This window comes from Dromaius novaehollandiae, chromosome 1, assembly GCF_036370855.1.
Source record: "Dromaius novaehollandiae isolate bDroNov1 chromosome 1, bDroNov1.hap1, whole genome shotgun sequence".
NCBI lineage: Eukaryota > Metazoa > Chordata > Aves > Casuariiformes > Dromaiidae > Dromaius > Dromaius novaehollandiae.
In genome coordinates, this window is record NC_088098.1 from 91052024 (window position 1) to 91078139 (window position 26116).

General features: G+C 44.7%; 1 protein-coding gene across 1 annotated transcript in view; it reads left to right on the plus strand.

Moving 5' to 3' along the window:
* The window catches only part of ARHGAP31 (Rho GTPase activating protein 31), a 67340-nt gene that overhangs the window by 13140 nt on the left and 28084 nt on the right, over nucleotides 1–26116 (plus strand). The window contains exons 2-3 of the mRNA XM_064520138.1: nucleotides 24613–24715; nucleotides 25223–25367. Coding sequence (XP_064376208.1) covers nucleotides 24613–24715; nucleotides 25223–25367 — 248 coding nt within the window. The remainder of the gene's footprint in view (nucleotides 1–24612; nucleotides 24716–25222; nucleotides 25368–26116) is intronic.

The following is a 26116-nucleotide window of genomic DNA, read 5'->3' on the forward strand; positions in this document are numbered from 1 at the left end:
ATACCCAGGCTTCAGAGGCAGGGAAGGAACCAGTGTAATAAATACAAAGAAGGGTTAGAAGTTCTAATTAGTCCTCATTTCTAGCCCTCTAAAATGCCTGTCTGTCACTCCGCTGCAATAATGAGATTTGAGAAGATTAACTGGATACTACTTACGACTCCTAAACGTGGAAGCTAAATAAGCATGCAGTTATTCAGCCTTAAGCTGTGCTTGCAGCTATTAGACCCCAAGCAGGCTTATGTCTGGTTAGTGCTTGCACGGGAGTTGCCCAAGAAAACCTGCAGCAGAAGCATGGTGGAGTATTCAGGAGATGGCAAACTTACTATCCGTTAGTCCTGGCATCATATAAGGAAATGTTACTATTTGGGTGTGGTATGAAACAAGGGCCTCGGCCCTTTCAACACCTTAAAAAAAGTTTACCTTTTGTTTCTAGCAGATGGGGATCTTTTTACATCTATACATGCAGTGCTACTTCTTTCCCTTTTCCACAAGCAGTTTCAGTCAGAGCTGTGGTTTATTTTCAGTCAGCGTCCTAAACTGTCTCGCAGTGGTGCTCTGCCCAGTGCAGCAGCTGCCACCTCCCAGACCAGAGGTGGGTGGGGTGAGTCTTGTTTTTGCAGTTTGTAAAGTATTTCAGGATGTAAGGCACTCGTTAAATTACTGATGTTAGCTCTTGGGCATTAGAGACAGACCTGAACTGCAGCTCTGGATCCTAATGGCTTTGAGGCTTATCCCTGCCTAATAAGGGTGCCCTACTGTGGATTTTTCATGTGTCTCTTATTCCAGATTTGAACTCACTGCAGGATGGTGGAATGATTTAGCAGATGGACCAAATGTGACAGCAAGGCTCTTTCCTTAGAAGATGATATACCTATGAAACAAATTTAATCGAGCATAGGTAGAAAAGGGAAAAGGAACCCTGAGGGTTTGCTTGGGAGAATGGGAGAAATCAGGAAAACATTTTCCTGCCCCTTGCCAGAGATTTTTTGTAGAATATGTAAAGTTTAAATATGTTCATGATTCAGGGGACAGTGAAGGTGGCTGTAACTGCAGTTCTTGTGCTTAGGGAAAGATATTTCAGCTTTTCAAGTGCCTCTTTTCTATCCCTTTCCCCACTTTCTGCCTCCTTGAAAAGAGAGTAACAATAGTGTTACGTGCTTTATCTCACAGCTAAGCCTGTATGGAGCGTGTGATATTCAGTGCAGTCCTGTCTCTGCAGTGCTTTGAGCTCTGTGTTTCGGTTGTGGTGGTGAAAAGCGAGGCCTTGGCTAACATGGTGCAAGGGAGTGAACACCTCAATTGTAGCAGTGCATGCTGCCGAGTCCTTCAGGCTGCTTTGGATGCTGCCTGCAAGTTCGCAGGAAGCTGATTTGAAACAAAACCCTGCATATGGCAGAAAAAACTTCTCCTGATTTTGAAGAGGTCTGTGTGTGACATATTAGGGTTTGAATGGGAAGTACTCAAGGGAGCTTCTCCTTTCCCCTCCTCTTCCACACCCCCCATCTCCCCTCCCTGTGTCAGGGCATCCTGGTTACACACAAACCTTCTGTTTATTACTGGGGAAAGGAAGGGGTATGGGCCATCTCTGACCCTCTCCTTCTTTTGGCCGTTTGCATGTTAAGTGGCTCGTCCATACAAGCCCAACAGAGCTGCGATTCAGTGGCTGAACAATGTCCAATTATCCCAGGCCGGGGAGCGAGAGGCAGGCTCCTGGCATGTGGGCTCTGCAGCCCTGGCCAGATGGCTCCTTGAACTCACTTGGCTGGGCCAGTTACATCGCTTGGGGAATTTGACATGTGTCAGCAGTTTCAGCTGAGCACTTTTGCGAGCTACCAGCAGCACAGTTGTCTGAAATATTAGGAACAACTTCCCTCCCGCCCTGGGCAGTGCTGCCCACCATGGAATGCCTTGAGTGCAGGAAGTTACCGGTGATTTAAAAGGGGCATTGACATTCACTTGTGAAAAGAGTTTTTGCAGCTCAGCCTGGCTTCATTCATCCAGCAACCAGTTTGGTAAGCATGGTGATGTAAGCAGCTCATAATCATACCTTTTGGTTTTCATTTTAAATCCCTGTGTTTGTACATCTAGAACGAATGCTGAGTTGCTCAGATTTGTTTGAATTGCACAGAGCAAAAGAGGTGGTAGGAGCCACACCAGTGGGACACCACAGTCTACGGCAAACTCTGTTCCTACCTCTGCTTGACTCAGTAGGAGACCTCAGGCCACTCCTCTTTCCATGTCCTACTTCCCTCAGTGGTTAAATGATGCTGGTATCATCTTCTTTTTACACAAAGTTCTCATTATTATGATTATTATTAAATGTGAAGGGTATCAGCTATGTGGCTTTCATCACCCAATACTGAAAAGCAGGCCCTCGCAACTGTGGGAAGTGTCGTATCGGATCACGGTGAGAGAAGAAAAGGATGGCACTCACCCAGTTTGCCCATCTCAAGCAGGCCCCACAGCAGGGGCCTCAGAGCGAGATGTGAGGAACACCATGGTGGCATTACAGACCTAGAGGCAAAGGCTGCTTCCTCTTTCTCTTGAGTTAGTGGCTACCTTCTGCCCTGATATGTGAGGTTTTAGCTTTGAGCGGAACATGACAGCCATTTACCAGCAAACCTCTAGGGCTAGGAAATGGAAAAACAATGCAGCATCTATCTGAAATAGCAGAAGGGATTACCTAAACTGGAATTTGGCCAGGATACTGTCTTTAATTCTGCTAATCTTGGAAAACAAAAAAAAAGTGCTGCAAGAACTTTCTGCAAGACTGCAATCTTCATTTTATAGCCACTGCTTTAGAAGAGAGTAGATGCAATAGCACAGCTTTCTCTTTGGTCCTCATGGGACATGGTTCATTACCAACTCATGGCAAAGACTGCCACCTACAAGTCACCAGCAGCAAGTCAAAATGGTTTTGGTTTTGAGGCAGGCCTAAGCTGAGGCTGTTCATAGAAGCTAACGATAATGTGTCCAAAGAAATGGCTGGGAGAGAAGCAGCATGGTGGAGAAACAAAAAAGTAGACCAGAGGGAATGAGTAGGAAAAGGGATTAAAGACAAAGGTAGGATGGAGAACGCATGTGAAGAAATCCTAATATGCTTGAACTGGAAAGGGAAAGGTTGGAAAAAACTGGTCTGAGTGCAAATGTGGTCATATAGGAACAACTGGAGACTGCCAGTGAATGGTAGAAGAGAGAGGGCCAGAAGGGGGAGAATGAGCTTTTTTGAACAAAATTCAAAATCTGGGCAGCTTTGATAGCAGGGGTAGAGCAGACGAAGAGATGGTTTTCTGGGTACAGCCAGCCAGAGGGTAGACAGAAATAATGTTCCTCAGAAGCAGTGGCGAGCAAAGATACTTGCAGTGCCAATAGTTCTTCTTGTCTAAAACCCCTCTTCCAAATTCTTACCCAAAACTGAGCAAGAGTAAGAGGTGAGGGAATTATTTCTGGCTACTTGCAACCCCAGAAACAAGCATGGTTTTGGAAAGTGCAAGGAAATGCCACTGAATTACTGCAACATGAGGGATGCAGTTTTTCATCATCTAACTACATTTTTTACACTCTCCTTTTAGTGTCTAATTGATTCATAAATGAGCTTCACTCTCTGAATGGTTCCAGAATCTATGTCTGTGAGCAACAGCAGCTCTGTCTCGCTCGGATAAACTTGCAATACTCAACTTTTCAACACTATCAGCTCCATTGCTTGCTGAGGGCGTGCAGTACATCAGCTTCCGTGGCCTTGGAAGCCTGTGCTATGGTGCCATGAATCAAAACCCCTCTGCTTTCACAGTCTCCAAGAAGTTTGTGCTGTTAGATCATGCAGTGTGTCTCCCTTTGCAATGGGCTGCCAGCGCAGAAAGATGAACTCAACCTGGCATTTTTTCACCTCTGAAACTCTTCAGCTATTTGCCAACATTGGGATCCAGGTCTTGGCCTGACGTGTGTGGCTCAGCTGTGGAGGCTGCAGAGAATTTCAAAGGCAAAGAGATGACTGACTTTATCATGCAGCAGTGCTGGAGCTATCAAAATGTAAGGAAGTTTGATTAAGTATGATCTCAACGCCCTTTTCCTGCAACACCCCTTCTTGTGTTTGCAGTGTGTTTGTTAGTGTCCCAAAGCCCTTAGTACAGCAAGATCCAGGAGTCAGAAAGACAAAAGAAACAGAGCCCAGAAAAGCAACTCCTTCGCATTTGCCTGTGCAAAAATGTAGCACATTAGAGGATTTTTTTGTCACTTCCTCTTTCCTTGCTTCCCCCAGTCTTTGTTGTTCCCAGCACCGACCACATTTATTTATTTGCCTCTTCCCAAACCGCTGGACAGACAGGGGCTGCACAGGGGAGCGGTTCAGCAGTGCTGCTGGAGAGGGCCTAACAATGGGGCTTTAATGAGGGCGCCTCTGGCAGCTGCTGGCGGCCAGAGGCTTCCCGGCATTCCCAATGTGGAACAGTTGCCTCTTTCATGGAGCGCCTGGGGGATGAGCACAGTGTTGCTACACCCAAAGCAGTTTCAGGCAGTAATGGCTCTCTGAAATGAACTGCTGCCGAGGATGCTGCTTGCAACGCCCCAAACTGCTGGGGTGTCCTGGGTTAGACCCTCTTTCTTCCAGGCCTGGGCTGTGCTTGCCTTTCGCATGCCCTCTCCCAATAGCTCAAGGCTGGAAAGTGTTTATGATAGCATCTAACCTTTCTCTTAAAGGAGAAAAAAAAAAAAAAGGAAAAAAAAAAAAAAGAGAATGGCAGTGGGGAATAAAATAGTTTCCAATCATTTGAGGCAGTGCGGCCAAATCGCTTGTAACAATTTCCTTTAGATTCCTTTTATATAGAAAGAATTAAATATGAAATCATGAATCAGGAAGCAGTCATCCTGCCAGCCAGTGACATGTACATGGAGATCAGAGCAAAGTGAGAAAGACACAGAACAGCAGGAGACTTGCAGAAACCTTTTTTAGCTCTCTCTTTTTCTTCCCCTTTTTGTTTAGTGTACACATCCATGTAATACTAACATTTCTTACCCAAAAGGAGCTGCGGGAATCTCCTGCTGTTCCTTGTCTCTCCAATGGCAGCCCTGAACCTTCCTGTCTTGATATATCTCATCTGTCTGTGTTTCCTGATGGATTTTGCAGTCCCCAGAGTGTTTGGATACCTGATTCATCTCACAGGAGACTGTGAAACATTAAGTATTTTTAAATACATGGCTTTATAATTGCCTTGTTTAAGTTTGCAACATTCTGAACTCATATAAGGCAGTAATAAAAATCACCGCTGTTTTCCTTGAAAGCATTTTGCTATAGCTGCTTCTAATTTTGTGTGTGTGGAGGTGGCTTTTGTCTTTGCATGAGGAAGGTCATAACATTCTTGTTCTGAGAATTCATATTTTTCCAGTTCTCTTTTTCAAACCTTCTATAAAGGAAGCACCCACGCCATTGTGTAAAAGGGGACTGAGGTCATCCAAGCACTACCAAATCAAAGTGTAAGAAATTTCCCTAACAAAAACTGAAATCAGAAGAAACAGACCTAGTGTCTGTTGCCTTCCAATCTGCAGGTCTACAAAGCTGACCTGAGTTGCACCTGGGTTTTGCATATCTCAGCACCAGACCCTTGAGCCTGCTTGGATTCACTCTGGGAGTCTGGCACTGACCTCTCTGCTGTCTCCTGCCCAAAGAGGCAAATGAGGATGTTCATCTTAAACTGGTTCTTCTCAGATTTCTCTGATCAGGGCAAAATTTGAAGTACTGACTCTTGAGTTCAATTTCCCTGAAATTTGGGGTGTTCGGCTGCAAGATTTTTATCTGAGTCTGTCTCTAGCTTGGCTCCGAGGGAAGGGAGAGTGAACATTACAGGCCAGGAGCCTACAGATGCAAAAAATTAAAGGCTTTAAAATGTCACTAGTTGAGCGCGTAATGGATATTCTTTGGATTTGGTGATTAGCTGTTGTGTTCTGTCAGCCAGTGCTGCCTTCCTGATGAGATTTATAAAGTAGTCTCAGGTCATGGTCAGGCAAGCCAGATTCATAAATTCCATGGATTTCCTTGGGAACTTTATTATCTTTTGCAACATTTCCTTTGTTTCTTCTAAGCAGGACAAGCTTGCTGGTACATACCTGACTGTGACCCTCAAGTGCTTTGTCAGTAGGGCTGTAGTGTGATCTAAAATATTTCATCTCCCCTTCCATTCCGAGTCCAACCATCCATCCATCATCCACCCAAATGTTTGCTGCATGCCTTAAAACCAAGGGGACAGCTACGTACCAGGCTATGCTGCTGAATCAGGCCAATATGCCCAGCATTTCAGATCAAGGTTAATGCATTACTTGTGGGGCTTATCCAGCTCACTCCCATCTCATGCTCTCCCCAGAGCCGTCCTAAAACCCTGGGATGGCCTGAACACTACACATGTGTCTGTATGCAAAGAAGTTGGTACTACACATGCAGTGAAACCAGGCTCTAACTCTACATGGGACATAGGACCATCTGTGCCCAAGGAGCCTGGGCATTGGTCTGTACTCCATGACAATTACTTCTGTACTTCATATATTTGCACTGACGTGTCTCTCTGTAGCCCCTTTCCTACTCTGCTCATGTGGGCCAGATGTATGGTTGGCCTGATCAGTTGTCCCCTGCCCAGCTGTCATCTGGTGTGTGAGGCTATGGAGTAGAAGGGAACGTGCAGGGCTGTGTGGCAAAGACAGATGTTGCAGGGCTGTACAAGCCAAGGGGCCCTGTTAGGAAACATGCTCCTTGGCTGTACGTTGCATCACAGATGCTCCCTGGCACATGGCTCTTGGTAGCCAGTGCATCCTTTCAAGTGCTCCAACACATGGGGTCTCTCATACTGAGACACAAGAAGCATGATGCTGGCAGAGAAAGGGTGGCTTCACTTTGTTACTGTGGCTCTGAAAAGTTTTTCTAGCACGTTGAGGCACTCTGATACCTTACTTCCATTTCAGCAGACTGCCTTTTACCACTGAGCTCCTCCAGAAGCACAGGCTGCATGGCACAGAGCCAGCTTCTGACCTCAGTGACGCTGGTATAAATCTGGGATGCTGCAGCCAACTGGCGCAGAAGCACTTCAAATTTACACCATTTACACATATAGCAAGTGTTTCCAATTTTAAAGGGGCTTATCATTTAGGTCCACAAAACAGGAGAACAAAAGCAAAGTCTATGTGACTTGAGTACATGCAAATGTCCTCTGTGGCAAACTTCTGCAACACCCCCACTTGCCCTGTTACCACCAGTGTGAGCCATGAATTAGCTCCAGGGAAGTCCAAGGAATGCACCAGAATGAAACTATCAATCAGGAGTGAAAAAGAAAAATTTTAGGTGGATTTGTCAACATCGGGTAATACTGTTGTAATTTACTGCAGTTGCCATTGAAGATGGTGGTATCATCCACTCCAAAAGAGGTAGATTGCATTGGCCTGGACTTCTAGTGGGACAGACTGCTGAAAACATATTGGTGAGGCTGGATATGTATCAGAGGAGCACTCAGGTTGAAAGCTTTGATGACAGTGCTTGGATGGGAGGTTTTGGAGAACTGGAGACAAGTCATTGTCTGTTGTGAGAGCGCTTGACTGTGGAATAACCTAAAATGAAGCCAAACTGCAGACAAATATGACCTTTTTGGAGACATGCTGCAAAATTCCCTTTTGGCCAGAGCCCTTCTCAGCTGTAATTGGAGAAAATGAATTGGTAATAAACAGTGGGATGAAACATTGTGGTAGAACAAGATTGATTGAACCTGAGAGAGGTGCAGAGCAGAAAGAGACACAGCTTGTTCCTAAATATGATGGTCACATCCTTAACTTGACGGCCGGAAGGGAAGTGCGCTAAAGCAGTGTTACTCAGGCTCTTCATTCTGAAGCCAAACATGTTATTTTAGTGAGGCTGAGAGACCACAACTGATATTTTGCAGCATATTGGCAGACAGTGCTGAGAGAGCAGCACAAACATCCTGGAAGTGCTGTGAGGATCTGCCTTGGTACAAACACTTCAGGCTGGGCAGGGGAGTGATGCTAAGGCAATGCTTACCAGCCAATGCAGGTGGTTTCTGTGATGGGGCAGAGAAATGTGGTCCATGATTGAAAATTGGTTCACAGCGTATCTTTTTCCTCAGCTCTCTTGTGAACTGTCCTGTGATGCTATGAAAGTGGCAGACACATTTTGCAAGTGCTTCCCACAACTCAGGTGGAGCCTGCTGGGCTCAGCGTGGGCTCTCCCATAGCCTTACAGGCAATGACCCTGGACAGGATGGCCAGCAGTGTACTGCACAGTGTACCCTGCAGTGTAGCCAGTGCTGAGCAAGGAACAGCCGGTACCCAAGGTGGTCGCAGTCGTATCAGAGTGGCTGTGGGGACCTCTGGGGAAGTGCCAGGAGGCAGCTGGAGTAGGACATGCCTGTGTGCCTCCACTGAAGCCATTTCAGTTTGGAAAGCAGCAGAGAGCTTGAAGAGCGGTGAAGAGCTCTGACAGCCCTGCAGTCTGTTGGCTCAGGAGACAGCAATAATGCATATATTTTGAGCCTTCCTTCAAACACCATAGGTAAAACTGAGAAGCGGAGATGCATGAGGGAGTGGCTGATCATCCCAATACCCAAGGAGAGTCTGGAGTTCCCAGGGTGGTTTCCTGCCCTCCTGGCAGCATAGGCAGCTGCTGGTTTGGAGCAAACAATCTGTGTGTCCCTTTGAGAGCCAGGGCAGCTGGAGGTGGATTTGTTTGCTGTTGATTTCATGGCAGCGTTGCTGCTTCAGGCCACTGCCTTGGTGTGAGGAACAACAACATCCTAGAGGAGACACCCAGTGAATTGCTGAGTGCTCTGCAGCTACCCAATCCGCATGCCCAGCGTGGGAAGCGGTCAGTCAGACCACCCTGATGGCATCAACAAAATCATCATGTTTGCTGACATTTCAAGGGAACAGAGAAGGGGACAAAGGCTAGGAACAAAAGTTTTTGATCCAGTTCAGAGCTGCAGTCAGAAGATGTGGGCCTGAATCGTAAATGCTAAATCCAAATTGCTTTTTGCTGGGGAGGTAGTTTAAACCTTGGTCCAGATGCCAAAACTGAGGCTTGAGTTTTCCTGGCCTCCATGGGAAAAAAATTATGCAGGAAACTGAGTGCCCTGTGAAGTAATGAAAGGTAAAGAGAAGAAACTAATGGAGAGCTGAGGAAATGGAAGAGATCAGAGGACAGGGAATTCAAGAAATTTAGAATAACTGATTAGTGAATAGACAGGACATCTTTTCCAATGAATTTAGGCCTCCCCTCCCACCCCCCACCAACATCCATTCCCTGAAATGATCAGAAATAATACAGCCCCTCCCCAGATGGCCTCTGGGTAGCTTCTTGCCATTATTGTGGTATTTAGTTATGAGAGAACCATTCAAGGGGAAAAAAGAAAAGAAATAGAAGTGACACCAAGCCACAAAGTGTGGATCCAGTTCCAGACATTCCCAGGCACAGGGGGACTGAAGTCTGGTCTTTTGGTACAAGACTCTTAGGACAGCCAACCCCAAACTTTGCTCTAAGAATCTAGTCGGCAGTCTCTGAACCGAATTGCCCCCTGAGGTTTTCCTCTGTGTGTCCAGATTTTGGCTAGAAGTTTAGAGTAAGGAGGGTCTTTCTGGTTTGGTGGAAGCCCAGGAAGAATTGAGCCTCTCCGAAGAAAACATATCTGTATGAGATTTTCATCTTGACTTCCTGGGTCAGTGATTCTGATAAGGCAAATGCAATCTCTGTGTGCTTTACCAACTTCTGAACTTTTAAAGGTAAATCTGTTTGCTAGGAGTTCAGATACAAGAAAAATGGCCATGTGGTTTAGTTACAGAGTGGGAATCAAAGCTGTGCGCTCTGACCTTAGCTCTTCCACTAACTCACTGCATGACCTCACACTGCCAACTTGTTTCTGTTTCTCATTTTTTGCACTTATGGGATGAAAATGACACTTATCCTCTGTTAATTCATGACTATTTGCCAGGGGGTTATATTTTTGCTGATGGAAGTGAAGCACATTCTCTAAGTCTGTGCTGGAGTTTTATCCTCACAATGGGGGATGGGAGATACAAGTAAGATTTCAAACGAGGGTTTTTTGTATCCCGAGGGCTGAAATGCAAACTGTAGGACATTTGCCTCCTTTTTCTCTTGTTCATTGATGAGAAATACACACAACATTATGGACTTTGGCTTGTGAGGAACGATGCTGCCCTCCCTGTACGTGTGCAGAGAAGAGCAAATACCCTACCCATTTTCTGTTAATATTAGTTGATACCCATTAGAGCTGGCTGAAACATCCAGTTTTTGTTTTGCATGGTGTGCCATCTTATACTGCTGCAGGATTTCCTTTCATCTGGAAGCAGAGTAACAAAGTAGAAGCTTCCCCTAAATAAAAGTTCTCCTAAAGGTAACATTACATTGAGAATAATGATATTGAAATGAACATATTTAGCCTTCTGGAAACAATATATTTGGATGGTTCTCTGGTTGAAAATTTGAACGGAATCTCTACGTTCCCGTGAAACATTTTGATTCTGTGAAATGTGCACATTCCCACTGGAAAATCATTCTGCTGGAAGATTTTCAAGTGGCCTTTCTTCCTGCATGCTTTAGTATCCAGTTTAAACTCCAGCTGCTGGTTGTGGTTGTCCCTTGTTGTAACAAGTGTTGGCATTATATGCTTTCCTTTATTAGTAGTATAGCAAACTCTTCCAGGGGATCTTGCTGTGACTTTAAAAGTATTACCTGATAGTAGTATTAGACATGGGAAGGCCAGCAAGATTATTTTCTTTGTCACAGAGGCCAGTGCTGGACTGTTCCCTTCAGAGTAATCTCTTGCCTAATTTTAAATATCCACACAGTGTCATCCACACCCCTTCCCTTGAGAAGGCAATTCTACAACATGATGTCTCACTCCTAGGACATTTTTCCTACCATTCAACCTAAATTTCCCCTCATAATTTCATTCAGTCACTCCTAGCTACAACCCCTTGATCATCCAAAACAACCCCTTTCCCTCTGTGGTATTTATACCCTTTGCAGACTGCTATTGTGCATTCGTTTCTCTCCTCATAATTTGCGCCAGCTGTGCCTATTTACCACCGTTACTTTGTTCTTCCTTGCAAGCTGGTCCCTGTAGATCATTAGAGTTTCTGTTCCTTTTCTCTTCCTCCTCCCCATATGCAGTGTGGTATCCTGTTTTCCTTGTAACTATAGCCATGCACAGGGCTAAAAGATTCAAGGATTTTTCCATTAATAATCCCCACACCCTATTCCTGGTCAGTACATTGCTTAAGAGGGATTGAGGTAATTCATACACGAATAGAAAGCCGTACTAAAGGAGAGGGAGCGCGCAAGAGGAAAATGTGAGTTCTGCGGGATAGCGAATCTGTCTCTGTTGAGCACTCTTTATTGAAAGTGTGGTTTTGCTCAGAGAGCAGCTTTGGAAATAGGGTCCAATCCTGCAAAGCACTTGGTGTCCTCGATGCTCATGGATTTCAGTTGGCACTGCTGGCTGTTAAGCACCTTCCAGAAAAGCAGCTGGCACTGTGTAGACTGGAGTACTGTAAATAGCATGGAGAGGCCTTCTCTTCCGATGCTGTGTCCCACTCATGCGCAAGCAGTGGCAAAGCTCCAGTGGAGTTTAACTGTGCAGGGCTGGGCTCTGAGTCGTCCCACAGTGAGGCTTTGCACCCAGGAAGGCTTTCTGAAATGTCAGTGCTACAAATGGCAGCCTCCCTGGCCAGCTTCTGCTGTGGGAATGTAGGTGGGCTTTTTCCCTTTGCATCTCACACTCTTGCCAAAAATAAAGATTTTGCAATTGCACCTTGAGTAAGGATTACTGCTTGTGAGGAAAACTAAGCTCCAGTTCATTCTCTTGCAGCTCCGCTGGCTCTGCTGGAGTTGGGTCCACATCTGCTGTTGGCTACAATTGCATAAAGCTAGAGTGATTTTGTCAACTTATGTGGCAGCTTACACTCGGTTAAAGGAGACTGGAAATGTAACTCTTTAGTTTGTACAGTGACACAAGGAGGTGACCAGGGAACAGATAAGAAAAAAAGAGGACAATCATTTTATAACAATATCTTCTATTAAAATACAGATCAAACCCATCTCAGAGGACCATTAAGAGCAGTAGTTGAGACACTAAGGGACCAGTCCTATTGCCAGGCATCAGGCCCCATAGTAAAACCCTTTGCCTTGTTTTGGCAGTAGTTTTAGAAGTGGTATAGAAAATGTTGGAGTGCTCTATTTCCCCAATCATTCCCTAGGTAGGGGAAACCTCTGTTTGTAGTGGAACGTGCCCTAGTGCAAGCCAGCTCCTCGTCCTCGCTGGAGGCAGCGGGAGCTGCGTTGTTGAAGCGCTCCCGAGGGCAGGAAATGGCTTTGCTGTGGCTGGCTCTGCTGTTTGCGCTCTGCCCTGTTGTGTGTCTGCGCTGTGACGCAGCCTGCAATCACATGTGCTGGGGCTGCTGCTTATACAGCACAGAGCCTGGTATCATCAGCAGTGTGTTTATGGTCTTTGATGCTCTCAGTCGTTACAGGATACGCTGAGGTGCTGCCTCAGGCCATCAGACCTGCTGTGCTAAGGGCAGTGCAAAGACATTCTTCTGCATTTGCCTCCTTCTGTGCATGTATCTGCCACTGCCCACGCAGCAAGTCCTGCCAGAGGTGTGCTTGGGAAATCCTCACCTGGATGATCTTGTCCGCAGTCTCCAGTAAACTGATAACCTCCTGGTGGGAGCTGGGGAGGCCCGTCATCTTTTGTCAGTGGGATAAATGCAAGCCCTGAGATGCCATGGACCGAGGCAGCTCAAAAATGGTGTCGGGTTAGGTTTTCCCTTCTCTGCTGGGGCAGTGGCCCACATGGTGGCAGCCTGAGGAGCTTGGGTGTAAGGCAGAAGTGCTTCTGCTTGGCATAAGCCACTTTCTGCAATCAGCATCCAGTTTCTCTGCTGTTAGTGAAACACTACTGGCAGCAGTAGAGATTCCTCCATTTGAAGGAATAGAAATGAAGGCAATGTTCTAGTGTAAAGGTCTTGGCATCTCCCACAGCTTATGACAGTGCCATTGGAGCATGGAGGCTGTGGCTGTAGCTTTTCTTTTGTGAGCTTACATTCCTTAGCAGTGGGAAATCGGCAGCCGTAATTAGTCTCTGATGTTCTCTGCTAATACAAGATCTCTCTGGTACTTGCAAACACTGGCATCCCTGAGACACCTTCCTACTGTTTCGACCTCTTATCTTTCCTCTCTCTCCTCCTTATTGAGAGAGGCCCCAGATATATCCTGAGGTTCTTCAACACTGTGAGGAAAAAAAAGTCCCCCTCTGCTCCTCCCCATTATAGCCCTGTCTCCGCTACCTTTTTTTTTTCAGCTGTTCTGTAGGAAAATGGCTCCTGCTAGTCCTCATGGAAAAGGATACATATGCTGGCAGGAAGTCCATTTGCTTTGGGAGGAAGAGAGGCCTGACATCAACAGGAAGAGCTGTGCGGCATAACTGCTGTTGCGTCCAAGTGAGAGAGGCCTTGAAAACAATGTCAGCTTGTAGTTTGGGACTGGCCAGCAGGAAATGAATGCACGCTGGTGTTTGCGGTGCAGAGGAAATGATAAGCACTACCTGCTCTGACTTGGAGCAGAGATAGCACAGAGAAAAAAAAAAAAAGAAAGAAAAAAGAACAGTTGTTTTTCTTCACACTGGTTCAGAGCCTGTCCTTTGTCAAATGGAAAACAAAATAAAAAGCAAAATATGGAATATATCAGGAATCTGTTGGGGGGCTTGGAAACTGAGGAGTGCAATTGCAAAGTGACTAGATTTACTACTTTAGTAACAGTTGGATATTGCTTTTTTTCCATTGCTAGCACTGAAAATGACCCTCTGCTTGATAACCCTTGGCATGCATTGAGAGACTGAAGGGAGGTGGAGGCTGCATCCAGTGTGGGATGGGAGGATTATCTGTATGGGAGAAAAGTCGTGGGGAGAGCTCCTTCCCATTGCGGGCAGAGGGGCCAGGGAATACAAAGAAGAGTAGCGTATAGATAGATATCTTTCTTAACTTTTCCCTACTAGGTGAGGAAATGGCAGCCATTCTGGGGAAAAAGGAGACAACATTATGCCATAATATTTAACTGAGCTGTGTTTCTTTTCCCCCTTTATGACTGACAGTAAGAACTATATTGAGCCCCCTTTTATTACTGACTTTCTGATGGCATTTGTTTCTGGTCCTGATACCTTTATCCTTTTGCCAAGTAGTTACCGAGGTACAGGCCTTGCAGGTCTGCTTTGGAGAAACTGTGCCATGTGGTCGGGGTGTATCTCAGCAGTTTTATACAGAAGTCCTGGAGTAGAGGTAGCCACAAACAGTGTGGCAGGAAATCTTTTCTTCCAAAAAATCCCAGCCCAACATCAGCCTTTAGAAGGTTTGGAGGCTGTGCAATGCTCTCTGCAAATGCTGTTCTACCTCTTTTGCTGTCCTTGATGATCCTTGTGGGGTTCGGTGAGAGAAAGCTGCCCTCTTGCAACATCTGCTGAGTGTTGATCTGCCACAAGGCTGGCAGATGAAACAGGACTGGGTTCCCTGCTGTCTCAGAAAAAAGCCCTGAAGGTGCAGCCCCACATCCAGATGTTGGAGCCAGGCTGCTTAGCAGCTTCTTTGAGAACTCTTTGTGCTCCCGGTGTATGGAAAGGAAAATACAATCCCCACAATCAAGGATCTAAGGTACACCTTAGAGGACTGCACCCTCTGAAGGTGAAAAGGTACAGCCAAAATGGTCCCTGTCCCATGCATGCCTGAGGAGTTTGACTCCCAAACTAACAGCTTCCCTTGGCTGAGAATACTTCAGCCAGGAAGGCCTTTGGCACAGCAACAATACACAAGGCAATGTACTAGCTAAATGCACTTTGCTGGGGAAGGGACTCTGAGCACAGCAACCAGTGTGTGTGGCAATGGCTTATTCTCTGGTCGGCTGAGCAACCTTCAACAAGCAAGAGCACCAGCATGTAGCAATGTGCCCACCAGTGATGTAGACTGACTGTGTGAGAATTGTAATTACAGCCTAGCAAAACTTTTGGGACTTTTGGCTCTGTAAATACCACTGTTAGGTCTTAAGCTTTAAACCGACACCTTATTCAGAGGATCTATTCCTCTCACAAGAGTTTCCTGATAATATACATGAAAGCTTTCACATACACATGAATATATGTGTGTATATGTATAAATGCACACATACATGTCTATGTATGCATATATATACACACATCTACATACATATATATGTGTATATATTTATTTTTACACATAGGCATGTGTGTGTCTGACCAGCTGGTACCATTGCTTCTGCTCAGACACAGAACTGAAGTCCACAGTCTGAGGTGATCATATGGCCTGGCCACTGTTACTTAGGGTGGGTAGAAACCACATAAATTTACCAGACATCAGCAAACCAAGTCACCCTCAGCTTAATGCTCTTCAAATAATGATTAACTTGTTTTCAGCCTCCCTGAACAGGGCTGGGAGGAGCATCAATAGGTGACCTTCCACTGCCAGCAGCAGTCTTAATTGTTCACTCTGTGTTGTACCTCGTGTCATCATTTTATATCCCTGTAAAACTGGTGCAAATGCTTCTGAGTCCTACACCTGGTCACCTAGTTTGCTAGTATTTGAATGACACAGCATGAGGTAAGAGAGAACTGGGACGAAAAGATTTTTTTCCTCTTGTGAAAAATGCTGCTTAAGTCAATGGGATTTTGGTATGAGTGAGGTTCTTTGGGTCAGGCCTAGACAGCCTTGCAGTGAAAACACTCAACCTAAATATATGTCTCAGCAACGGAGCAAAGATGGAACATATTTTACAGTGCTTTGCTTTAAAACTTAATCACTGATTACTGCTAGTGTCTTCACATGTTTGTCTTCAATCAGATTTGACATCATAAAGCCTTATTTACTTTTTCTCAAAAGTCTGTTTGCAATTGCCTTTCACTTCTCATTTGTAGCCTTCAGGGGTTTGAATTTAGGGTCCTCATCTGTCTTTCTGTATAATGATCCTCAACAATTTTCTATGCTCTTTGCCCTAAGTCATTGGCTATCTGTAAAACAGCCCATTTGGAATAACCTCTGGAAAATGCTGTATCCACTCTTTACCAGGAGAGCCCTAGAGGCAAGATCAGAGAGAAGCGTGAGTGAAAGAACATTGCTGCATAATCTAGTGTCACTCTGCATCAGTCCATCACTGTGACAAAGGGCAAAATAAGCAGAAAAGAAAGCCCTAACCTCAAATATAAATATGTGGTGTGAGATGAAGCCACACAATTCTTCATCCATGTGAACGCTTGGTCCAGGACCTACTCCTCTGTTACTTCATACCTTGCTATCAAGCATTAATGTGGGCTTTCACTGCGGTGCTTAGCCATTGTTCCTTTTCACCTGGCTGTGCTATGAGAATGGCGTTGACATTCTGCATTAACTGGCACAGCTTGGTGTGGGCTTTAAAGCTCGGTAATGGCTGTCACATAAGCTTGCAAATGACTCACTGTGCAGCAAGCTTGGAAGGGGAACCATGAGTACCAGTAAGACTCCAGCCTATCCAAAACCCTCGTGTGTTCAAAGGGACAACTGTAATTCAGTAGGAAAGAGTGTACAGAGAATTGCAGAACAGCCCACTTTGCTGCAGCACCAGAATCCAGAGTTCATGAGAAAACTGTCCATCCCATTTCTTCACCTTGTCTCCTTACCAATAGGATAACAGCAGTATCATTTGTCCTGAAGACTCCCAAAAGCATTTATTTGGGAATTAGTTGTCTTGTCATTAACACGCCATCACCACTGAAGTGGAATAGGGATCTGTAACAGTGCATGGTGATAGCATGACAGGACAGCAGAGAACCTACAGACAAATTCTAACAGATTGCTATAGGTTTTAATGTATATAAGTGGTTTGGGAGCATATGATGTGTGGTGAATGGCATAATACAGAGAATTTAAAAACTGTAACTAGTAGCTGGTAGTTTTCAGATGCCTGCTAAGATCTAAGCACCCAGAATTTCTTTCTAACAAACAGCCCCAAAGGACTTTCTTATAAAGAAAAACCTGAAATCCCTATTGTCTGGCACACTAAAATCTAAGTCAAAAAGGACTAAGGAACAAACTAATGTTGATAGCCAGGAATGGAATATATCCTGATCCCCTAGAATCTCCTGTCTCCATATTCAAGGATCCTAAGAATCCCACACATGTTGGTTTCCACACTCCTTTTACAATCCAGAAATGGATGTAATAGCTTACTAGATACTCCTGGCATCTTTAGGGAACTTTTTATAAGAGATTGAGCAAAACTGCATCATCTAGCAAGCACAGGTGGAATACGGTGACAAGGGCTAGTTTGTTATCTAACTTGCTGCTGATGCCCTTGCAGATTAAAACATATATGCTGTTGAGAGAAAGAAAACACTTATGAAGTCCATTTATATTTTCTTTGCTTTGTTACTGACAGTAAAGTAGATTAGCATGGCTTACATCTTTGTCCATGTTGAAGAAGAGATGGAAAGGCAGGAAGAAAAAACATGATGTAGTGTGACACCTGCAGTCTGTGGACTTGTTCATCGATTTGAATGAAAGACAGCGGGCACTCTAGAGAGTTTGAATGAAGCCACATCAGCAGCCATCCATCCCCATACTCAACATTTACCTGCACTGTTCTCTTGCAGGCTGCTTCTCCCAGCTCCCTTGAGACCCAGCATCCATATTGCCTCACTCACTCCTGCAGTCCATCAGCCTCTGATGTGGCCTATGAATTGGATATTGTTTGCAGTATGTGTCGTCAGAAACAAGGTTAATGGCAGGACCCCGGCTCACAGCCTGCCTATTCTCATAGTGCCTAGGCATTCACCAAAAGGGAGGTCAATTCATTATGTACAGCTTCAAAGCTTTCCTGATCTTTTCTGTGCTTATACCTGAATCTCTTTTCTTAGAAAGCGAAAACTGTACTGTTACACTAACGTTTAGAATTAATCGTCCCAAATGCTTGTGCTGTGGTGAGCAAAACCCTGTACAATATCCACCCTAATCTGTCATGGATGAGACTTGTTAGGGTTCAGATGGTTACTTGAGGCCATGTACAGCTCATTGACCTGCCTTAGAGAATCCAAGCTCCTGTTTTCCAAGGTGGCTGTAGCACTGAAGCATGAAAGTTAGGAGTGGAGATATCCTGTTAGGTTATGTAGTCTTTTTTTGCAGGAAACCCACAGCAGGATGTTTCCCTAACAAACCTATTCTAGTATTTAGCACAACCTCTTTTCAAAAGTGCCTGCATGACAAAATTTGCCAGCCAGGACATTTCAGAGGAGTGTGATGACTACTGCTGTTGAGAGTGTGTGCTCAATGTCTGCTTGTGCAGTGCTTTCAACTCTTAGGCTTTCCTTGGTATGTGTGTCATTGATCAGCTGGCCACGGTTGTTGTGGGCTGTCTCACCTCTGCCTTGCACTTCACGGTTGTCAGATCTGGTCTGGAAAATCAGATGTTCCAACAGGTCTTCTTTAGATATGTTAGATGTAAGCTGGGTATAGTATCAGTGGGAAAAATCTTTGATAGTTGTCACTGACTTCGATCAAAGATAGACTGGGCCTGCAGGCTGTGTTGAAATACCTTTGCTTGAAATCAACGTGTCACATCCTGAACAGTGCCTAGCATTTCCACTTCCCACGCCAGCCAGTTGAAGTTTGTGCCTCACAGCATCTGCCAGATTCGAGATTTTTTGCATGTCTTTGCTCACCAGATTCACAACTGAATTCAGGACGGTGCTTTCACCACAGAGAACAAAATTGTTGTGCTAACCTTCATGACATTGCAGAGTTGTTTCCCACAGAAGTGAAAGTAAAAAAAAAACGAAGTGTGTGATTTACATGGTGATTCAGTTGTGTTGTCTGTGCAGACAGGATCACCTTGGCGCCAGCTATTCATCTTTTTTTAACTGTGTTTATGGCAGCTAAGGGGGAAGAGGCGAGGAGGGCTCTAACAAGGTGATTTGTTTTTAAGCATATTTGATGTTGTTTAGCTATCTCACGCTATTCAAACACAGGTGTGTGTGTGTGTGTGTGGGGGGGGGGGGGTAGCTCGGCACTCACAGCCAAACCAAACATTGGGATTTGATGGTGAGACAGTTTATTTTTTCTTCTTCCATAAAATGAATTTAGTGCTGGTGAAAAGTCTGCAAAGACAGCCCTGGAGACTGAAGCCCTCTGTTTGTCCTTGTAGCATTTACATCTAAGCAGGGCAAACTTTCCCCATCCCCAGCCCTGCCAACACACTGCATCTCCAAGCAGGAGAGAGCCTCTCTGCAGGGGAACTCAGACTCTGTGGCCACTTTGGGCCCCGGCCTCTGCTCAGGCTGCTGGCAAGGAGGCTGTGGAGGGCAGAGGAGATGATACTTGGGGGACAAGGCAGGATTTAGTCTTAGCTGCCACAGATGAGGATTATGAATTGGGAAGCAACCTGGAGTCCTGACAGCCAGGGTGGACTGGGGCTGGAGTGAGAGCACAGTTTGAACTCCTCTGTAATCTGTTTCTCAGCCAACCTTACGCCTAGTGAAAATCAGACAAGATCAGCAAAAAGAATCTACTGAATCAGCATTAAGGCTCATGATTTAAAGGAGGAAGAGTAGGAAATACACAAATATAAGTCACATCAGAGACACTAACTGTCAAGTATGTTGCCATTTACACAACACTGTTCCTTTCCTGTGATTAGGAGGCCAAGTTAATATATTAGTATTTTCTAAAATGTGTACTATTTTGTTATTTTTGTATGTAAAAAATGACAGCTTTTACTTTCTACAGACTGAAATACTTATTTTCTAGAGGGAAATATCTCCTAATTTAATAACTTAAATTGAAACAAGAGACTGTTTTGACCTTTATAGTCTCATGATTTTACATAGTGTGATATGAAGCATTCACTACTATTGAGGGGAATGGAGGACAGTTTAAAAAAACCAATACATAGCAAAATAAAAATGGTGAAGCAAAGATGTCCACAACTTTTTTTGTGGTGTTCATTCTTTGGGGGAAATTTTGAAAACAATACAATTTCCCTCAAGTCGAATGTCAAAATGTTGACATTTCAGATGAAATGAAAAGTCAGAGTTTATCCCTCCAGTTACTTAAACTGAAATTAAAATAAAATTAGAGAGGACAGGAAACCTCCTCCATGAGGCCTAAACTGACCACTAAGGAGGACCCCAGTAGCTCTGCTTCTACTTTTTATCCCTTGAAGGAGCCTTTTGAGAGAAAAACAGAAGGATAAAGAGAAAAATGAAGGCCATTGCAGTATTCAGTCCTCTTAAGTACTTTGTACTTTGGACACATGCCCTAGTCCAGGTTAGCACATGCTTAACTTTAAGCACAGGCTTACTGGACAGTATTCATACTGGCTAATTTAGGTGCCTAACTCAGCAGCTTCCCTAGGGTCCTTCTGTAGTCCATGGAGACAAAGAGTTCCTTCTAGAAGGCAACACTCAACACCTCCTAGGCCACTGCTTGTGTCTCTTGCTGAACCAGTGTCTTCCTCTCTCTTCTCTGATTTTGGTGGGAGATCACAAGGCCTGCCTCCTTCCCTCCTATTGACTCTAGTAAGGCTGCTTGGTAATTTAGTTAGGCACACACTTAGAAGTCTTGCTGGTTTTGATCCAAGATGCTCAGCCCTGTGCAAGATCAAGCCTTTGTCAGGCAGGCAAATAGTTAGTACCTTGCTCTCTGGTGGAAAGGTTTGGAGGGTGGTAGCACCGTGGCTTGGAAGAGGCAGGAGTAGGGAGAGACCCCCCTCCCTGCAACACTGGGAGTCAAGAGGCTCAGTGCACATTGCTCATACTGGAAGTCCATGGGATTGGGATGGGAGGGAGGCATAATACCTGACTGTAGTAGGAGGAGCACGCACATTTAAAGAAGATAACACGTCCTGTGTTCATGGAAACAGCCCTGGTGAAGGTGAACGTCTGAATATGCTGAACTCCAGTGGTGATATCAAGTGAGAGTGGAACTAGTTACTGTAACTGTCCTTCTGGTTTATTTTTGTCTAGAGGAAAAGAATTATTGTCTTTTGTGTTTATAACTCAATTTCCCTTCTGACTGATGCCTTGCTCCAAACTCTTTTCTCCTCCTCCATCTGGTTTCTATTGTAGTTTTAAATGAGGACAGTTTGGCTGTCTGGCAGAACAAGCGGGTCTGTGTGACACCAGCTGCCTCTTCCAACTTCCAAGCCTCCAGCACAGTTTTAATTATAGAAGTGTGAAGATTAGAAACCACCCCCTCCCCAATCTCTCTTTCAGTGCCTGCACACATGCGCACCACCCCCCACACATGTGCGCGGGCACACACACACACACACACACACACACACACACACGCCAACCCCTGCTTCAAAGTCCCCACCCAAATCTGATTTTCCTCTGGGAGATCCTGGGCTGTGGTTTATCTGCACTGTGTAATGCAGATAAAGTCCCACTGTAAAGTGCACACTAGAGTCTGAGTTTCCCAGAATTCAAGGTTGATCACAGCTTTCATTCGGGTTCTGGTTCATCAATAGCTATGTCCGAAATAATCAAACCAACTCAGAGAAGGCTGGAGGTGTGAAGGAGCTGCTCACTGCTGCTTTAGCCTTGCCTCCTGCAAGTGCCCTAAAGAGTCAACTTTGTAGGAGATCAGAGCTGCTTAGGAATTTCAGACCTACAGGTTCTGCTCAAAGAAAACATTTATTGTGCTCCAGTTTCATACAAGTGCTGCATTTAGGGGCTTGCTCTGCAGGAATTTGATGCAGTCCTTTCACCTCCAGGGATCTGAGGTCAAAGTCTGTAATTTTGGGTTGCGAGTGAAATATGTCCTATGGAGGATTTTTTTGACATCACAAAACCACCGCTCATTTTGGCATAACAAGCTGTTTCTCTTTGCAAGAGTCAAAGATCTGGCATGGCAGGAAGTCATGTGCATGGTGAGTGAAGGGCGCTGGCAGAGAATCATGAGAAGGCCAGGGCTGGAAGAGCAGGAGGTGTTACATGGCAGGAGCAAGAGGTATTGGCAGAGCTTGGTGCATTTTGTCTATCTGCAGTCTATAACGTGGCCTCTATTGTGGAGGCGGAGCCTCTGTATTTCTGTAATGCTATCTTTACCCACTTTTAAAAATGAGTTAAATTTTATATGTTTGCTGCAGATTATTCCCCTCAGGCCCCTTCTCTTGCTTACTAGCCTTCAACAGATGGCGCTAAGCTTCTCCTGTTTGTGTGTAAGAGGTTTGCTTACCTGCCTGAGGCCTCTTGACCTAATTTATCCCCCAAGGAAATGTAAAACTCAGCAAAAAAAAAAAAAAAAAGAGTAGTTTAATAGGTCTTACTTTCAAGAGGTCAAATTAGTCACAACAAATAACTTCTTCTTGTCCTTTACACTGAGATTTTAGAAAGTGCCTAATGACTGACACTGTAGACATGGACTCCATTTGTGTGTTAGCTAGACACTATCATGTGAGGTTTGTCTATATGAAAGGCTGTTTTATTTTTTAACAGACCTAGTCACATGGCTTTTCTGCTCAGATGAATTTTCCATTCAATTAATTCTGCCTCTTCTATGTGGCAAGGAGTGATTCATCCATTCTCCCACCCAAAAGCATCTGAAGTGATCATGAATCTGTCTAGGTTTCATTTTTGCTGTTTACATTACATTTATTCCTGGAGGTCCTAACGAAGAGGAAAATCTTAATACGCCATATGTGCATAGCTCCTGCCACAAAGATCTTACAGCCTAAACAGACAGAAAAGAAGAAGAGGCTGGAAGTCATTTCTCTTTCCTTTTTATTTCTAGCATGCTCATCGTCATATGATCTGAGTTCCCTACTACAGTTACAGATAATCAACCCTTACTTAGAGACAAGGTCCTCTTTCTTGATATATCTGTCACAAAGTTGGACTTTTCTTGGTAGGATTTTTAGGAAGTTTCATGCTTCTCTTTTTATCTGTCTCCTTCCACATTATTTGTTTCTCTAGGAAGTTGGTGCTGTAGGTACTGAAGGTAGTGATGTGGAAAAGTCCTTGAGGAGAGAATTCTATAGCTCTGTGACTACTGTGGAGAAAGCTTTGACTCTGTAGACTTCACCTGTTCTCTTGACAATGTCACGGTTTCCCATGAACATTGATGTGGTAGGTTAAGGCCCCAGACAGAAGCTGAGCTTTAGTTAGTATTAGCTCAACATCTTGAGGGTCTTAAAAAACAGCCCAAGGGCTTAGAGTGTGGCTCAGTGAGCCTGCACTGGGTATTCTCGTGCTAAAAACAAATAATTTTTTCCCCGTTGTTCTGAAGGGGCACCTGTGACCTCTACTGAGGAGAATTAGTCTGTTTGGATCATTCAGATTTCCAAGTAATCAAGTATATTTCTTCATTTGGGTTGGACCACTCTGAGAAACCACGGGCTGGCTCTGGCCTCAGTGGCACCTATGAGAAAAACTACAATGTACCAGCTCTTTTTGTTCGTACTGTTCCTGGAGTGCTGTCTTGGGATCCTCCACGATTAAGCATGCATTAATATGTTATTATGGTCCTACATTTTGAGCAGGAGAAGTCAGGCAAAGTCCAGCCAGAGGCATTATGTTTGTGGTGTTGCAAAGATGCAGTAATTGCTATGCCTGGTTTCCCAGTCAAATGTGTGGCTTAATCTGTTTCCTTCCGTACAGTGCAGAAGAGTCAGCATTACAGTGAGGAGCTTTAACTTCTGCATTTACTGACTTTTGTGCTTATAACTGTGTGAAACATTGCATTAAATACAGAGTAGTTTCTAGCACCTAATAAGGAAGGAGTCTCTTTCTGTTATTGTTATAGCTAGGGTTGTTATAGTACTGTGGACAGGGAGGCTTGGTCTAATCAAGAGCGTGATGGGTTCCTATACCTGTATAATGGGAAAAAATAAAACACTCACTTTGGATCCAGATCTGGATATAAATGTTGTGCCTCAGGCTTCTCTCAGTTTTAAGGCTGGTTAAGTCCTTGGCTGGTTATGTTGATGGAGTTCTTTTGAAGCCAGTCAGATTTTGTCAGTATGAAGATCTAGTCAATGTTTGAACTTCATACCCCCTCTGTGGGAATTTATGAGCACTAAACCATGGGGTATGTAGGCTTATATGGAAATGTGAATGTTTCTCTGATTTTTATCCAAGCCAGTCAGACCTTTTGGCTTGATTCAGCAAGGCTGGAACTCTATCTTGGGGAGGGGGGAGATTCCCAGGACCTTGTGCTTTCAATTAGAGTGAAATTGCCTCTCTTTCTGGGGGAGGGAAGAGAGAGAGAAACTCTACCTTTCTTCCCATAACACTTCTGTGACTTCAGACTCAGTAATTGTCATAATGACAATGAATGTGGCAAGGCAGAACCATAACACGTCCTCCTGCCTCACTCTGTAGATTGGCTATGGCTACTTTGTAGGGGAGAAGAAGGAGTTTATTTTTTGTTCACTCTGTATTTCTCCCATTACTGTACCCTTCCCTGTGTCCTGTAGACAGCCTCTGCTGCTGTTTCATGAAACTGTCTCCTCTGTGGTGACTTGTGGCTCTCAGTATGTATTAACTGGGGATCTTGCTTTCCTTTCCTCTCCTCTCCTAGTCCCCTGTGTTCTGAAGAGCTGTGCAGAGTTCATTGAGACACATGGCATTGTGGATGGTATCTACCGCCTCTCAGGAGTGACATCCAACATACAAAAGCTGAGGTAAGGGCAATCTGTTTGAGCACCGGAGGGATTCAGTGACATTGCTCAGTACCGCTTTGCTGTTAGTCCCTTAGGCATATATTGGGGCTAACATAGCTCTGCGCTAATGACAAGGATGCTAGACCTAAAGGCAACTGGCTCTAAAGCTGGTAACAGGGAAATATAGCATTTCAGGGATTATTCTATTAAAAAGAGAAAAATCTGCTTCTGAATCCATTAATGAGAAAGGCCTGGAGTGTCTCAGCACAAATGCTGAGTTGTTCTCTCTCACTTCAAGACAAAACAATCTCTTTATATCAGCATGGGGTCCATCCATGGAACCAAAGACTGGTTGAGACCTGGGGCCCTGAGTCCAGGAGACAATCTGGGTAAGGCTGCAGGTAATACAGAGACATCTCTGCTTTCCAGTTTGCTTTTTCCTCTAGCTGTAAAAGAGAACTCAGAGTGGAGTATTGGGCTGCCAGAGCTTTTATTTTTCTGCATTGTTTTGTCTTCATATTGTTTCAGACAAGAGTTTGTTTCTGATCAATGCCCAGACCTGACAAGAGAAGTTTATCTCCAGGACATTCACTGCGTGGGGTCACTCTGCAAGCTGTACTTCAGGGAACTGCCTAACCCTCTCCTCACTTATGAGCTCTACAAGAAATTCACGGTGAGACCCCTTGCTGTTCTCATTCCTAACCAGGAGTGTGGATGTGCTGCAGGTTCTCCCATGGCAGCTGTTTGGGCTTCACTCTAATCTCCTGGTTTCTGGTGCATGCGTCAGTATAAACAGCTCTCAATGCTCTTCCCTTCTCTTCTTGTGCAGGCTCTCTTTCCCTGCCCTTGTTTCTTTTCCCCTGTTTTCATGTTTATTTCTCTGTTTCCCTGTTGTTTTCTTCTCTTTGTCTTGCTCTCTGATTTTCCTACTTCATTGTTTCCTTGGTGTTATTCTTTCCCCTACTGTGCACCTCCTCTCAGAATTAGTAATTCTTTCTTTTCCTCATTACTGTCTATCATGGAGAGTCTTTTGGATCACCTGGGGCTTGTGATGATAATCAGAGTGGTTTCCTTTTCCTGTTCCTTCTGCAGTCCCTGACACCTGCGCAAACTCATTGCTCAGCCCATGTGTAAAACACCAACTTTTCTGCACCTGTAGCATTTTTCACCCAGTTTGTCAGAGTGCAAGTGATGACACAAGTTCCCAGTTATGGCATATCAGGCCCTTCACGATCATGTCATGAACACAAAAAGCAGAGGAAAGTGGCAGCTGGTCAAGCAGAAATCTCTATCTTGGCTTAAAGGGGCTATAATTCAAAGAGTAATAAGTCCATTCTGGAAAACAGCTATAGAGTATACACAGATACAGCTGGATCCTAGGAGCAGAAAAATAAGACCAGGAAGCCTGAATTTTTAAACAAG